This window comes from Zalophus californianus, chromosome 4 (genome assembly GCF_009762305.2).
Source record: "Zalophus californianus isolate mZalCal1 chromosome 4, mZalCal1.pri.v2, whole genome shotgun sequence".
Taxonomy (NCBI): domain Eukaryota; kingdom Metazoa; phylum Chordata; class Mammalia; order Carnivora; family Otariidae; genus Zalophus; species Zalophus californianus.
In genome coordinates this window covers 33,261,977-33,276,664 of record NC_045598.1, presented here as the reverse complement: position 1 = coordinate 33,276,664, position 14,688 = coordinate 33,261,977, and the positions used below count along the sequence as shown (strand labels likewise).

The following is a 14,688-nucleotide window of genomic DNA, read 5'->3' as shown; positions in this document are numbered from 1 at the left end:
TCGACTAGGAGGTAGGAGAGCAATGCTTGAATTTTGGCTCTACTAGTTAGACTCTGATATGTCTCGTTACTTCTCTGAGTTTTGTTTCCTACATTTAAAATGTGAGAATAACAATTAATCACTAATCTTTCAGGGTTATTGTGAAAATTATTTAACATAAGCATACCTACCATATAGGAGGAACTCAATAAATGTTCTATATAGAAACAAATGTATGTATATTTACTGAGAAAAAGAAGCTGTATTTATTGAATGCCATTTATTTGCCAAGCAATACACTAGGTACTTCATATGCATTATTTTAATTATTCTACTTTATCTCCAGTAGCCATCTCTGAATTTATTTATTTATTCATGCATTCATTTATTAATTCATTTTTATAATAGCTTTATGGAGAAATAATTCACACACTATACAATTCAGGCATTTAAAGTGCACAATTTGGGGTGCCTGGGTGGCTCAGTTGGTTAAGCATTTGACTCTTGGTTTTGGCTCATGTGATCTCAAGGTCATGGGATCAAGCCCCATGTCAGACTCCACCGTGGAGTCTACTTGTCTCTCTCCCTCTGCTCTACCTCCCGCTTGCACTTTCTCTCTCTCAAATAAATAAATAAAAATAAAGTGCACAATTCAACGGTTTTTAGTATATTCACAGGGTTGCACAACCATTATTACAATAAATTTTAGAATAGCTTCATCACCCCCAATATAAACCTAATACCCTTTAACTACAGCCCCCATCCCTCAATGCCTCAGCCCTAGGCAACTACTCAGCTACTTCTATGGTTATATATTTGCCTATTCTGGACATTTTATATAAATGGACTCATATAATACATGGTGACTGGATTTTTTTCATTTCACATAATATCCTTAAAGTTCATCTGCATTATAACACGGATCAATACTTCATTCTTTTTTACGGTTGAATGGTATTCTGTTGTATGGATGGATATACCACATTTTATTTGTCCATTCATCAGTTGATAGACATTTGGGTTGTTTACACCTCTTGGCTATTATCAGTAATGCTGCTATAAATATTCACATACAGATTTTGGTGTGGAGCAGCCACTTTTGAGTGTTATTACTTCCTTTTCCCAGATGAAAGAACTAGAAGGTGAATGAGGTTTCCTTCTTTCACACAACTAGTAAAATGCTGAGCTGGGATTTGGGACGTAAGGTGCAGTGAGAAAACCTATCAAGGACACAAAGCCATATTTGGAGAGGGGAGGATTCAGAAAAAGCTTTATGGAAGAGAAGATATTTAGGTTGAATTATGAGGGACAGTAGGAACCAGCCAAAAGAAAATCTGGGGCAGGGAAGTCATGGGAGAAGGCAGTGGAGGGAGAGGGATTTCCTAGAAGAGCCTAAAGAAGACTGTGGTAAGTCATTGTATGGCTTTGGGTCATATGCTCAGATTATATTTTGTGAAGACCCCTCTGGCTATAGACTAACGGAACAATGGGATTTCAAAAGACAAAAGCCAGGAAGATGAGAGAAGGAAGGAAGATGGGATGTGTCTTTCCAAGTAAGGGAAATACATAATCCAGAGGTCGGAAACCAGAGCTTTGGGGGAAACAGTAAATAGATTGGTTTCATTTGATCAGACTTGTTTGATGTCAGAAAGTTATTTGAACTATGGGAAGTTCCTATGTGGCTTCAGTTCCTCTGGATTAGACATCAACTCTGGAAGCCTTCCCTAACCACCCCAGACAGGTTTAGATGCCACTCTGCCTGCCTTCACAGCATTCTGGGCCTACTGCTATTGTAGAACTCATCACAGCGTATGGTATTTGCTGGTTATATGATGGTCACTCTCATCAGAGCTGAATTCTGTGAGGGCAGACACTGTATCTTGTACATCACCACATCCAAACTACAAGGGGGGACAGTATGAGGCCTGGCACCCTGTATATGCCTAGTAAATAGCTGTTGAATGAATGAATTTTATCTGATAGACAAAGCAAGTCTCTGAAACTCTGTGAGATGAAGTACTATGAAGGCAAGCGGGGCTTCATGAGGATTAGTCTGGAGGCATGCATGGGACAGATTAGGAAAGACTGAAAGGAGATGAGTTAAGTTGTTGCTATAACCCAGGTACTAAGGGCTTGGGATGCAGAGGGTAACACAATAGACGTAGTTCCTGCTCTCATGGAGTTTATAATCCATTAGAGAGGAAAGATGGGATTACAAAACAGGAAGCAACATGGTCTCTTACAAGGCTATGTCCCTGGTTACCCCCATACCCCAAAAGGGAAACAGTAGACTTGGGGTATTACGAGATAGTGGCTAAGAACAAGGTACCAGACAGAGTTTATTTCAGTCCCTGTTCTTCTACTTATTGGTGATATGTCTTGGGCAATGATGTCACTTCACCTCTCTAGAGCTCAGTTTCCTCAGCTGTGAAAATGGCAAGGTTATTTTGTAGATTAAATGAGATAATGTACATAAAATCCTTAGCACAGTAACAGGCGCATAGCAAGCACTCAACAAATGTCAAGCTCTCACTATTTCAGCCTCTGAGGTGTTGCAAGGAAGGAGGAGATCTAGGATATGTCTGATCTCAGGGATCTATAAACTAATCTGTTTGTAGTACGATACTCAATCACTGAGAATCAGGAGATGTGGGAAATGTCAGCAGTAATTGCGTGACTCAAGTATACCATTTAACCTCTCTTGAGTTTTATCTCCCTCCTGTATAAAATGAGGGGATTGAATCAGAAGATCCTTAAGATTCTAAGTTTAAAAACAATTTTGGAGTTGTTTTAACAGGTATGAAGATATTACAAGTTGGTACTTTTGTGACACATGAAATGTGGAGCTTGAGGTACTATAGTCGTGACCCCTGTCACATTTCTTATCTTGTTCGAGGATAATGTGTGGATCTCAAAGCTATCGGGTCTAATATATACTCCATTAAGGCTCTAACTCAGCACCTATGATACTATAGTGCTTGTTCATGTATATCTCTTTCCTTCTCTACTAGACTAAAGACTTCCAGAAACAGGGTCTATCTTCATATTCCTAGGACTTAGCATAGTTTCCTGAATTGATAAATGTTTGTTGAATAAATAAGTAAAATAGTGAATGACTAGACAGTTGAGAACAATTGTAGCTCAAGCAAAAACATAAACTATTGGAAATTAAGCCACATAATCTGGCAGTTCTACTTTGGACAAAATATACAGAACAACTCATATAGTTTGGAAATAATCACCTTTCTCTTTTTTTTCTTTCTTTCTTTCTTTCTTTTTCTTTCTTTCTTTCTTTCTTTCTTTCTTTCTTTCTTTCTTTCTTTCTTTCTTTCTTTCTTTCTTTCTTTCTTTCTTTCTTTCTTTCTTTCTTTAAGATTTTATTTATTTATTTGACAGAGAGATACAGAGAGAGCAAAAGTGGGCAGAGCAGCAGGCAGAGGGAGAGGGAAAAGCGGACTCCCCACTGAGCAGGGAGCCCAATGCAGGGCTTGATCCCAGGACCTTGGGATCATGACCTGAGCCAAAGGCAGACGCTTAACCGACTGAGCCACCCAGGGACCCCTCACCTTTCTTTTTTTTTTTAAGATTTTATTTATTTATTTGAGAGAGAAAAGTGTATGCATGAGTTGGAGGAAGGGCAGAGTGAGAGGGTGAGAAAGAATCCCAAGCAGATTCTGTGCTGAGTGCAGAGCCCAACACGGGGCTTGATCCCAGAACCCCGAGACCATGACCTGAGTCAAAATCAAGAGTTGGACACCTGACTGACTGAGCCATCCAGGCACTCCAGAAATAATCACCTTTCTGAGAGCAAACCAGATATGGGTCTTATGCTCATAGCAATAGTACCTAACAAGCAGGATCTACATGAAGTATCCTGGAAGGAAACATCTAGCAGGTGATACAAGCCAGGAGAGAAAGCAAGAAGCCTCTATCCTGGATTCAGAATGCACCTCTGATCACTGAAGTCCCTCTCACTGACACATTCACCAGCCAGACTCTGGACCTTCTCTGAATCTATACTATTTGGCACATCTCTCTAGACTTGGCTACTTGTCTGCTTGGATTTTTGTAACTTAATTGCTTTTTCTCTGACTCTTTTGTTCTCCTTAGGCTTGACCCATGCCAGACCAGACTATCTTCATTTACCTCTTTGAGCCTCAGATTTGCTCATTTCTCAGACAGGGCTAGAATAATCCATGGCAAACAGGGTTGAGAATGAGGTATACATGTGAAAGCATTTAATATTCATTCTCAAATATTTATGGAGCACCTGTCTGTAGAAAAAATGACATATGAAATACAATCTTCGCCCTCCAGGATCTCACTGCTGAGTTGAGATACAGAAGCAAAAAGACAATAGTGATACAGTGTTAAAGAAGCTATGAGGCATGCACAATCTCTTTGGGATCACATAGGAGGAGAGTGTCTACTAAAAGCTGACCCAGGAGTGCCTGGGTGGCTCAGTTGGTTGGGCGTCCTACTCTTGATCTCGGCTCGGGTCTTATTCTCAGGGTCATGAGTTCGGGCCCCACTTGATCTCAGGGTCGTGAGTCTGGGCCCCAAACTAACCCAATGAAGAGCAAAGCTGGCCAAGAGCAGTCTCAGGGTCTGCTGCTCTGGTGCAGCCAATGAGCTTCTTTGCCACAGGCCACCATGAAGCCAAGTGCAGCCTACAGCTACACGAAGATGAAGAGAGAACACAATAACCTTGGCAACTAGGCTTCATATGAAGGACACGACAGAAGCATGCATCTTACCTCTCTGTGAATCCGGATGCTCCTTATGATATGCTCTAAGAGGCCAACCTGCTGTGTAAGACGGAAAGTGGTTTCCTGCAATTGCCTATTTTCTTTATCCAGAAGAAGTACGCTAAGAATGGGATAGATCAGAGGAATAACTAAACATTTCTGGATCATTACTAAAAACTCAAAACTATGTCCCACTTACCACTAGCTCTGGGTCTTAGCCCACTCCCCAGATTATGGAACCAACTTTGGCAGAATAATTCCCACCATGTTCCAAGACCAAGTAGAAATTAATAAGCTTTTGGCCTGTACAGAGTCATTAAAAACATATTGAGAACAGAGACATATCATATGCAAGAGTATGGAAGGGAAGGCACAATTCTAGCCCTTGAGAAATCTGACAAAGGATATGATCCCATTTAGGGGTGGGGCTGAAACAAGAGACTGCATCCCTTCAAATATTGTAGCTACACAGCCTGCATCTAGTTCTCATCTCATACAGTCATCCCATACTTTTGGAATAGTAGTAGTAGTAACAGCAGCAACAACAATAATAGTAATAGTAGCAGCAGCAGCAGCAGCAGTAGTAGCAGAAGCAGCAGTAATAGTAGCAGCAGCAGTAGTAGTAACAGCAGCAGCAATAGTATAGTAATAGCAGCAGTAGTAGTAATAGTATTAGCAGCAGTAGCCCAGGAGCAGTAGTAATAGTAGCAGCTGCAGCAGTAGTAATAGTAGTAATAGTAGTAGTAGCAGCCACAGCAGTAGTAGTAATAGTAGTAGCCACATAAGTAGTAATAGTAGTAGCAGCAGCAGTAACAGTAGCAGTAGTAATAGTAGCAGCAACAGCAGTAGTATAGTAGTAGTGGCAGTAGTAGCAGCAACAGCGGTAGTAATAATAGTAGTGGCAGTAGCAGCAGCAGCAGTAGTAATAGTAGTAGTGGCAGTAGTAGCAGCGGCAGTAGCAGCAGCAATAGTAATAGTAGTAGTGGCAGCAGTAGTAATAGTAGGAGCAGCAGCAGTAGTAGCAGCAGCAGTAATAGTAGTAGTGGCAGTAGTAGCAGCAACAGCGGTAGTAATAATAGTAGTGGCAGTAGCAGCAGCAGCAGTAGTAATAGTAGTAGTGGCAGTAGTAGCAGCGGCAGTAGCAGCAGCAATAGTAATAGTAGTAGTGGCAGCAGTAGTAATAGTAGGAGCAGCAGCAGTAGTAGCAGCAGCAGTAATAGTAGTAGTGGCAGTAGGAGCAGCAGCAGTAGCAGCAGCAGTAGTAATAGTAGCAGCGGCAGTAGCAGCAGCAGCAGTAGCAGCAGCAGTAGTAATAGTAGCAGTGGCAGTAGCAGCGGCAGTAGCAGAAGCAGCAGCAGCAGCAGCAGTAGTAATAGTAGTAGTGGCAGTAGGAGCAGCAGCAGTAGTAGCAGCAATAGTAATAGCAGCAGCAGCAGCAGCAACAGTAATAGTAATAGTAGTAGTGGCAGTAGGAGCAGCAGCAGAAGCAGCAGCAGTAGTAATAGTAGCAGCAGCAGTAGCAGCGGCAGTAGTGATAGCAGCAGCAGTAGTAATAGTAGTAGTGGCAGTAGGAGCAGCAGCAGTAGTAGCAGCAGTAGTAATAGCAGCAGCAGCAACCATTTACCACGGCCTTATCATGTGCTTAGGCACCGTGCCCTACCCACAGAGTAAACACTTAAACCTGCTCATGTGTTGGCTCATCTGATCCTTGCGACAACCCCATGAGATGGATATTGTTATGGAGCCTATTTTAGAGATGAGGAAACTGAAGCCCAGAGAAAAGCAATTGGTTTCAGGACATAAAACCAGAAAGTGGTAGAGCTGAGATGCCAATCCAGATCTTTCCGATATCTAAGCCTGAGTTCCTAAGCACTACACCAGGCTCACTCTCCAGGGCCACAGTGTATTTGGGACACATGATGGTACAATAGCGTTGATCAGAGATTTGTGTTTGAGTTCGGGTTCTGCCACATACGAGCTGTGTAACCCTTGGCAAATTACCACATCTGAGCCTCAGTTTTTTCATCTGTAAAAGGAAGCAGCATCCTGTAGAAGAAACTTAACTCCAAGGAAAACATACAAGTCCAATCCAGATGGCCAAAAGGTGTCTTTAGGAGGGCAAGAGGGGAACATCATTAATGTCAAGGCATGGGTAATAAGTCAGTTGTGTTGGGAATGTCAGAATCAATGACCTAGCTTGAGAAGGGCAATGGTTCATATAGACTATATAAAAGGGGAGACACAGACAGTAAGAGATCATCAGAGACTCCCCAGGCCTGCCCTGAGAAGTGTGTGCCCACAACAGCAGAAAGGAGAGTTCCAGTCTGCCGGACAGATCTCCCCCACAGACTGTGGTGCTTTGGGCTCTAGGGCCAAGCTACTGAGGCCAAGCACACACTGCTCTGTCACTGACTAGGCTGCCCGAGTTCCTCAGCGTCTCTAGACCTTAGCTTTCTCATCCATAAAATAAGGCTGATCCCAGAGCTTCCCTCATGGGATTGGTGTGAGGATTGATGAGAGAGAGAGAGTTTAGAACAATGCCTAGCACATTGTAAGTGCTTAAAAAATGTTAATCATTATAGTTATTATTGGTGACTCTACATGTTAAGATCAAACCGCTCTCATTGCCCTAATTCATGCTCCAAGAAAACTTTTCATTGTAACTGGAGTTTCCTAATAGAGGAGAGAGCACTTGGGCTGGCTGATATGTGAATTCTTCTCTGTTGGGACCATTTCTCATTATAAATTAATACAATTGGCATCCTATAGGTTTCATGAATTTAAGTCACTAGGTATGAGCCTGTTCCTCTCTTGATCTACCTTGATTCCAGAGGTATCAGATGATAAAAGTGAGTGTCAACACATAAAGTGACAGGCCAGAATGAGCACAGCTAGGTCCTCAGTCAGGCAATGCCTATGCGCAAGAGCCCAACTGAGTAGCTGACCCACCTCCTCCATGATCTTTTTCTCGTTAATTTTATAACATTTGCACGAATTGCTGAAAACAGCAGGCAGCAGAGCAATAGTTATGAGATGGGCTGCAAACCCAAAGGACTGTCTCTGGAACAATCTCTTTGTTGAGGGAGAAACATCTTTGCAGAGTTCATTGGCTCCTCGGGCAGGACCGCACCTACCCGTTCTGGACTGAAGATATTACCCGTTTGTTGCTGTGGATTAATTCTTCTTGCTCTGTGAGTTGTTTCAGAAGTTTCCTTTTCTCTAGGAGCAGTGTGTCATTTTGAGCAGTGACTTCTTCCTGGAATGCCTTCTCCTAGAGATAAGAAGCCCCTCATTACCACAGCAGGAGGAAGAATTACGAAGTTGACAGCAAATTTCCCTTCTTTACTTTTCCTCTCCCGCCCCCTAGTCTGTTTTCACCTGTTTGCTGACATTGTCAGCTAGATAGTTCTTCCGTTTATTTTGGTTATTTTAGGTCTTATATTTTTTTTGAACAATTAATCATTCTCCCGGGTTAACATTTAAAAATACCTGAGCACTCCACTTCCAATAAGGTCCCAAGCCTTTCATGTGTATTCTAATACCATAGGTATATCAAATCACTACCAAATGCAACTGAATTCCCCGAAGCTCCAGTCTGACATTTTTACATATAATACAACTCCATCTGCATTGGGGTGATAGTTTTTTTAAGACAAAGGGAGGAGATGGAAATTTAGCTCCCATACTTGGCAACCAGCATCAGGATCTCAGTTGCCTTGGCCAATGAAGCAGGTAAGCCAGCTACTGAGAATATCCTTGCAGTGATCATGCTAAAGAGACTTCTAACTTGACACCATGTCTCATTTTCTACCAACAATTTTCCCAGAAAGCAATAGCTAGTGAAGTTATAGCTAAAATGATAAAGGAGTGATCTGGTGAAAAAATACTAATGTTCTTATATTGAAAGAGTCAGTAGCTATTAATAAATTATCACTGTGGGTGAGGAGTTTAGAAGCTCAAAAGTGTAGAATTGCCCTCCTCATTTCACTGATGCCCCATCAGTGATAAGTCCTTCAACCTTCTGTGTTTGTGCCCCACCTGCCAAAGGCAGGAGTGAGTGGGGATGGGAGAAGCAGAATGAGCTGCTGGCAGATGGTGAATCACAGAGTTAAGAGGGGCAACTTTCTTTCTTTTAAATAAGGCACTAATATAGATCATCCAGAAAAGACTCCATCTATTATTCAAGAATTGTAAGAAAGGATTTTACATTATGTTCCGAAACAAACCACTCCAGATTTTAAAGTCCCGCAGCCAGGACCCTTCAATGTCTAACAATAGTCTTGTCTGCTCTTATTTAAATACATTTTTGGTGAGGATTGAGAACAGAAGCAGTCATCCCACCAGTACTACTCTGCTGTTACAACTGGATTAGAAAGGAAACCAGATGGGGCAGGCTACTGACACTCTGCCCTTTGGAAATGTTTTATTTTTTTTTTTTTTGGAACCAGAAAATCAGGACACCTGCTCTAATAAAAGGATAAAATATTTGGGAAATCTGGTTTGGATGTTTACAACAGTCAGGAGACTCAACTGGCTCACTGTATAAAGAGAAGGGTGAAGGAACGAAATCCAAAAAAAAAGTGCCATTACTTTCTGGAGACTTGGTGCTTGGAAGGTGAGTCTAGCTTTTTTATGCTCGTGGCTCTGGTCCACGGGCCCTAAAATAAGTAAAACCAGGACCTCCAGGTGTGTACCACTGTGGCATTAAAAGATCTCACATCAGTCTTCTCTAGGCTAAGTATCTCCTATTCCATTAACAATTCCTCTCATGAACTATACATCTACCACTCAACATGTTTCTAAGAGAGCTTACACTAAAAGAGAAGAGAAGAACATCTCTGGAAAGTTGTCTGTGTCAGGTGCCACCTCAGGCATTTCCTATTTTAACTGCACAAAAGCCTCGTGAGGTGGGGATTAGTTCTGCCATTTCATGGACGAGGAAAATGATACCTGGAGACTTGGGCCAGGTCACAGAACTATGAAGTGGCAGGTCTAGATTTTGCATCTGTCTATGGCCAAAGCCCCCAGCAGCCTTCAAGGGCAGTGAGCAAAGAGACCAACTGCTCTTCCTTAGCCTCTGCTCATTTGCCATCTCTCCTGGATATCCGTGGTTCTCTGGGTAGATGTGTCCGTTTCCCAGGGCTGCTGTAACAAATTACCACAAACTGGAAGGCTGAAAACAAAAGGAACAGGTTTTCTCACATTTGTGGAGGCTATAAGTCTAAAATTGGAGTGTTGGCTGGGTAAGTTCCTTCTGGGGGCTCTATGCCTCTCTCTCAGCTTCTGGAGTTTACAAGCAACCCCGGATGCTCCCTGGCATAGCTGCATCCCTCCAATAGCTGCCTCTATCGTCACGTGGCCTTCTTCCCCTGTGTGTGTCTATGTGGGCCTGCTCTTCTTATAAGGACGCCAGTCATATTGGATTTAGGGCCAACTCTAATCCACCATGAGCCCATCTTAATTAATTACACCTGCAAAGACCTTATTTCCAAATTAGATCCCATTCTGAGGTTCTGGATAGACACGAATTTGTGGAGGACACTATTCAACCCAGTACAGTCAGGAAGAAAGAAGTAGGGGGCTGTTTCTATCATGTAAGCCAAACAGTGGAAGGCAGGCAGTACAAAAGAGTGGTAATGCAGAAGTAGGCTTCTAGTTCTTGTGTGCCCACCAACCAGGATTGCTACTTTCTTCTGTAGTACTTTTCATGTACTTTTCTGAATTGTGAGTCTAACCTAGATCTGAGTCTTTAAAGTTTGACAATTTAGTACCCAAAGAGAAGGATACTGCAAAATCCAACTTATTTTCCTCTCTCACTATAGTGTGGAGAATCAGGAGGATTTTTTTTTAAACATTGGTTAAACATCTGTTATAATCCAAAAATGTTTTATTGTGTGTAGTCTAGAATTCTTAACCATCCCATAATAGCCCATGGAATGACTGAAATTGCATGAATTCTTTTGGGATCCTTGGCACATATATAGAAATGAGTATTTTAGGAGTGAGCACAGAGTTTTCAAAATTCTGATGGGCTAGGCATCTCAAGAAGGGAAAGTATTACTGGCCTAGTCAGTTGCTCTCCACTTTGAATTCGTGTAGTTTAATGATCTCAAGACCATTCTGCAGTTGATTCCATGCCATTTGTCTCATTTTCCTCCTACCTACCAGTAAGTCACAGGGGCAGTGGGACAAAGATGAAGAAGACGTGGATATTTAGAAAAAAAGCCTACAGACACTACACAAGGACTGATAAATAGAGGTCACCAATTTTCATTGCCATTTAAAACTGACAGAAGTTTGAGGCAAAATGAGGGCTATGTGAAGTAGGAATGAGTTACATAGGGTGGTCTGGAAGTCTCTGCTGATGGATATTTAAGAGAAGACATTTTCATTTGAAAACAAGACACTGACCGGAGTTGGAAGTGCAGGATAGTTTCAGTGTCTGATTCAGTGTACTAACACCATGAGTCTTACATACTTTTTGACAGAATTACTCACATCGAAAGAAGGTGTGGAAAGAAATGAGAACCTAGAGTATGAAGAGGCCACAAGAGAATTAAAGCACCAGTGGGCTTTCTTGAATGAGCCAAACCATGGCACATCGGGGAGCTCTTCACCTTTCCACTCACCATTTCCCTTTGTTGATGCAGACCTCTGATTTCATTTCCCAGTTGTTCAATTCTCTCATCTCGTAGTTCTACTTCATGAATTAAACGGTCCTTAACTCTGCGAAGCTTGACTTTGTGATGGTGATGTTTCTCGTTATAGTTCCTATAAAAGTAAATTTAAAGAGAGGCGCAGCTGAGCACAGTGGACATTCATGTTGCTTCCTCAGTGTGCACCTTTCTTGGGTTTCCTCCGCTTGCTTTCTTGAGGCCTGCCACCAGATGTGGATACTTGTCCTGCCTCCCATCTGCTCTTGCAGATGGTCCCCAAGTGGGGGAATGGACCAAGGGTAACCTCCTAAACAACACCAGCTTTAGTCATCCCCAACTCAGGAAACTCCTTGACTTTTGATCCCTTACATCTAATTCTGAATCCTGCTCCATGGAGTCAGTCATTTATTTAAGTTTCGAGTTCTTGGCCAACCCCTTGGACGGTGATATAACCCACTTCAATCTCTGATAACTGAGTCCGCTCTCAGTCCTTGCCCCAGGTCTGGACATCTGAAGGCAAATTCTATGTATGTCTCTGCTCAAGACTCTAACTCAGATTCTGACATAAATCAAACTTACTGCCAATAAGTACATGAAAAGATATTCAACATCATTAGCCATTAAGGAAACGTAAATCAAAGCTACAGTGAGATACCATTTCATACCCACCAGGCTAGCTAAAATAAAAAAGAAGACAATAACAAGTACTGACAAAGATGTAGAGAAATTGGAACTTTCAAACACTGCTGGTCAAATGGCGCAGCCTCTTTGGAAAAAGCCTGGCAGTTCCTCAAATTGTTAAACGTAGAGCCGCAGGACCCAGCAGCTCCACTCCTAGGTACCTACCCAAGAGAAATGAAAACATATGTCTTCACAAAAACTTATATGTGAATATTCATAGTAGCACTATTCACAATAGCCAAAAGGTAGAAACAACCCAAAGACCATCAACTGATGAAAGGATAAACAAAATATGGAATATCTGTACAGTGGAACATGACTCTGCCACAAAACGGAATGAAGTGCTGATCTACGCTACAACATAGAGGAACCTTGAAAGCATTATGCTAAGTGAAAGAAGCCTCACTCACAAAGGACCACATATTATATGATTCCATTTCTATGTAATGTCCAGAAGAGGCAAATATAGAGGATTCCTGGTTGCCTAGGGTTGGGGGTGGGGAGGGAAATTGGGGATGGCAGATGATAACTAAAGGGTTTCTTTTGGGGGTAATGAAATGTTCTAAAATTGATTGTGGTGACGGAGGTACAACTAAAAGCCACTGAATTGTACACTTTAAGTGGGTGAGTTGTATGGTATGTCAATTATATCAATAAACCTGTTTTTAAAAAAAGAACAAAAATCTATGTTACCATTTCAAGCTACTATAACAGCTAATATGAGTAAAGAAAACAGATTAAAGCCTCAATACCACCACCAGGCAAACCTCTTTGAAGATGACCGTGCTTTCCAAATAAGAATATTGTTATTCAGAAAGCACTTCTGCAAATTAAAAATTGCAGAGAGATTTTACTTTGAACCTATTAGATCTGATAACACAAAATCACTCTAAACTAGGATTTCTTGACCTTTGTCCTATTGACATTTTGTGCCAGATAATTCTTTGTTGTGGAAGTCTGTACTGTGCGTTGTAGAATGCTTAGCAGCATCCTTGGCCTCGACCCACTAGATGCCAGTAGTACCTTCTACAGTGTGACAACCCAAAATATCTCCAGACATTGCGAAATGTCCCCTTGTCCTGGGAGGCAAACTACTGCCCGCTGAGAACCATTGCTGCAGCTAACTTTCCTAAACTGGGTTTTCTCTAAGCCTACAGCCGTGATTCTCAAACTGTTTTCTGACTGGCAACATCAGCCTCACCTGGGAACTTGTTGGAAATGCAAAGTCTCAGGCTCTATCCCAGAACTACAGAATCATAAACTCTGGGAGTGCATCAGTGTTTTGTCATAAGTCCTCTGGGGATTCCAATGCAGGCTAAAGCTTGAGAAAGCTATGGGCATATTAGGGAGGGAGCCCCTCATCACTTCCATTTCATTATAAACAGGCTACCTGTGGCAGGCTATAAGGTGCAGGTATAGAGCTTTTCTTCTTTCCTGCTAACAAAACCCAGATTTCATTTAGGTGTCCACAGAGAGCCCTTGATCTTGAGAAAGGTAGGTGGGCCCCAGGTGTGTGGGTGTGTGTGTGTAGCCAAAGGATGGACTTGTGAGACAGGTATGCCTGCTGGGCACTTCTAGGAACTTGAGAAACCAACCCTCTCTGCCCTGGCTGCCCTCTGCTGAGGCTGCACTACCTGCAGCTGCAGTCTCTGCCTTGTAACCATGACGTGACAAGCCTAAAGACGAAGGGGTCAACCCACCAAGCATGGCAGAGCAGAATGAAGGAAAGGGCCTGGTCCTTAACAACACCCCTGAGCAGCTGAGTCTGCCTCAGCAATCATCTTCCTCCAGATTTCTTGTTACACGAGAAAAAAATTTTGGTCTAAATATATCAGGTCGGTTTTTTTGTTTTGTTTTGTGGTTAATTACATCCTGATATCTTAAAAACAAAAAAACTACTCCATACAAAGACCATTCTTTTTTTTTTTTTGGTATATATCTTAATGTGGAAAACATCCTGAGAGACATTTGTATATAAAAAGAAAACAAAAGAAACCTGATTTTTCCTTTAAGTTTTCTTTTTTCTTTCTTTTTTAAATTCAATTAATTAACATATAGTGTATTATTAGTTCCAGAGGTAGAGTTCAGTGACTCACCAGTCTTTTTTTTTTTATGTTTTTTTTTAAAGATTTTATTTATTTATTTGACAGAGAGAGACACAGTGAGAGAAGGAACACAAGCAGGGGGAGTGGGAGAGGGAGAAGCAGGCCTCCCGCGGAGCAGGGAGCCTGATGCGGGGCTCGATCCCAGGACCCCAGGATCATGACCCGAGCCGAAGGCAGATGTCCAACGACTGAGCCACCCAGGCGCCCCGTGACTCATCAGTCTTATATAACACCCAGTGCTCATTACATCACGTGCCCTCCTTTATATCCATCACCCAGTTACTCCATCCCACCACCCCCCTCCCCTCCAGCAACCCTCAGTTTGTTTCTTATGATTAAGGGTCTCTTATGGCTTGTCTCCCTCTCTCATTTCATTTTGTTTTATTTTTCCGTCTCTTCTCCTATGATCCTGTTTTGTTTCTTAAATTCCACATGAGTGAAATCATATGGTAATTGTCTTTCTCTGATTGACTTATTTCACTTAGCATAATACCCTCTAGTTCCATGTTGTTACAAATG

General features: G+C 42.0%; 1 protein-coding gene across 1 annotated transcript in view; it reads right to left on the bottom strand.

The window, feature by feature from the left end:
• Nucleotides 1-14,688, bottom strand: part of CCDC30 (coiled-coil domain containing 30) — a 95,140-nt gene that overhangs the window by 2,276 nt on the left and 78,176 nt on the right. The window contains 3 exon segments of the mRNA XM_027581159.1: nt 4,737-4,848; nt 7,862-7,998; nt 11,357-11,498. Coding sequence (XP_027436960.1) covers nt 4,737-4,848; nt 7,862-7,998; nt 11,357-11,498 — 391 coding nt within the window.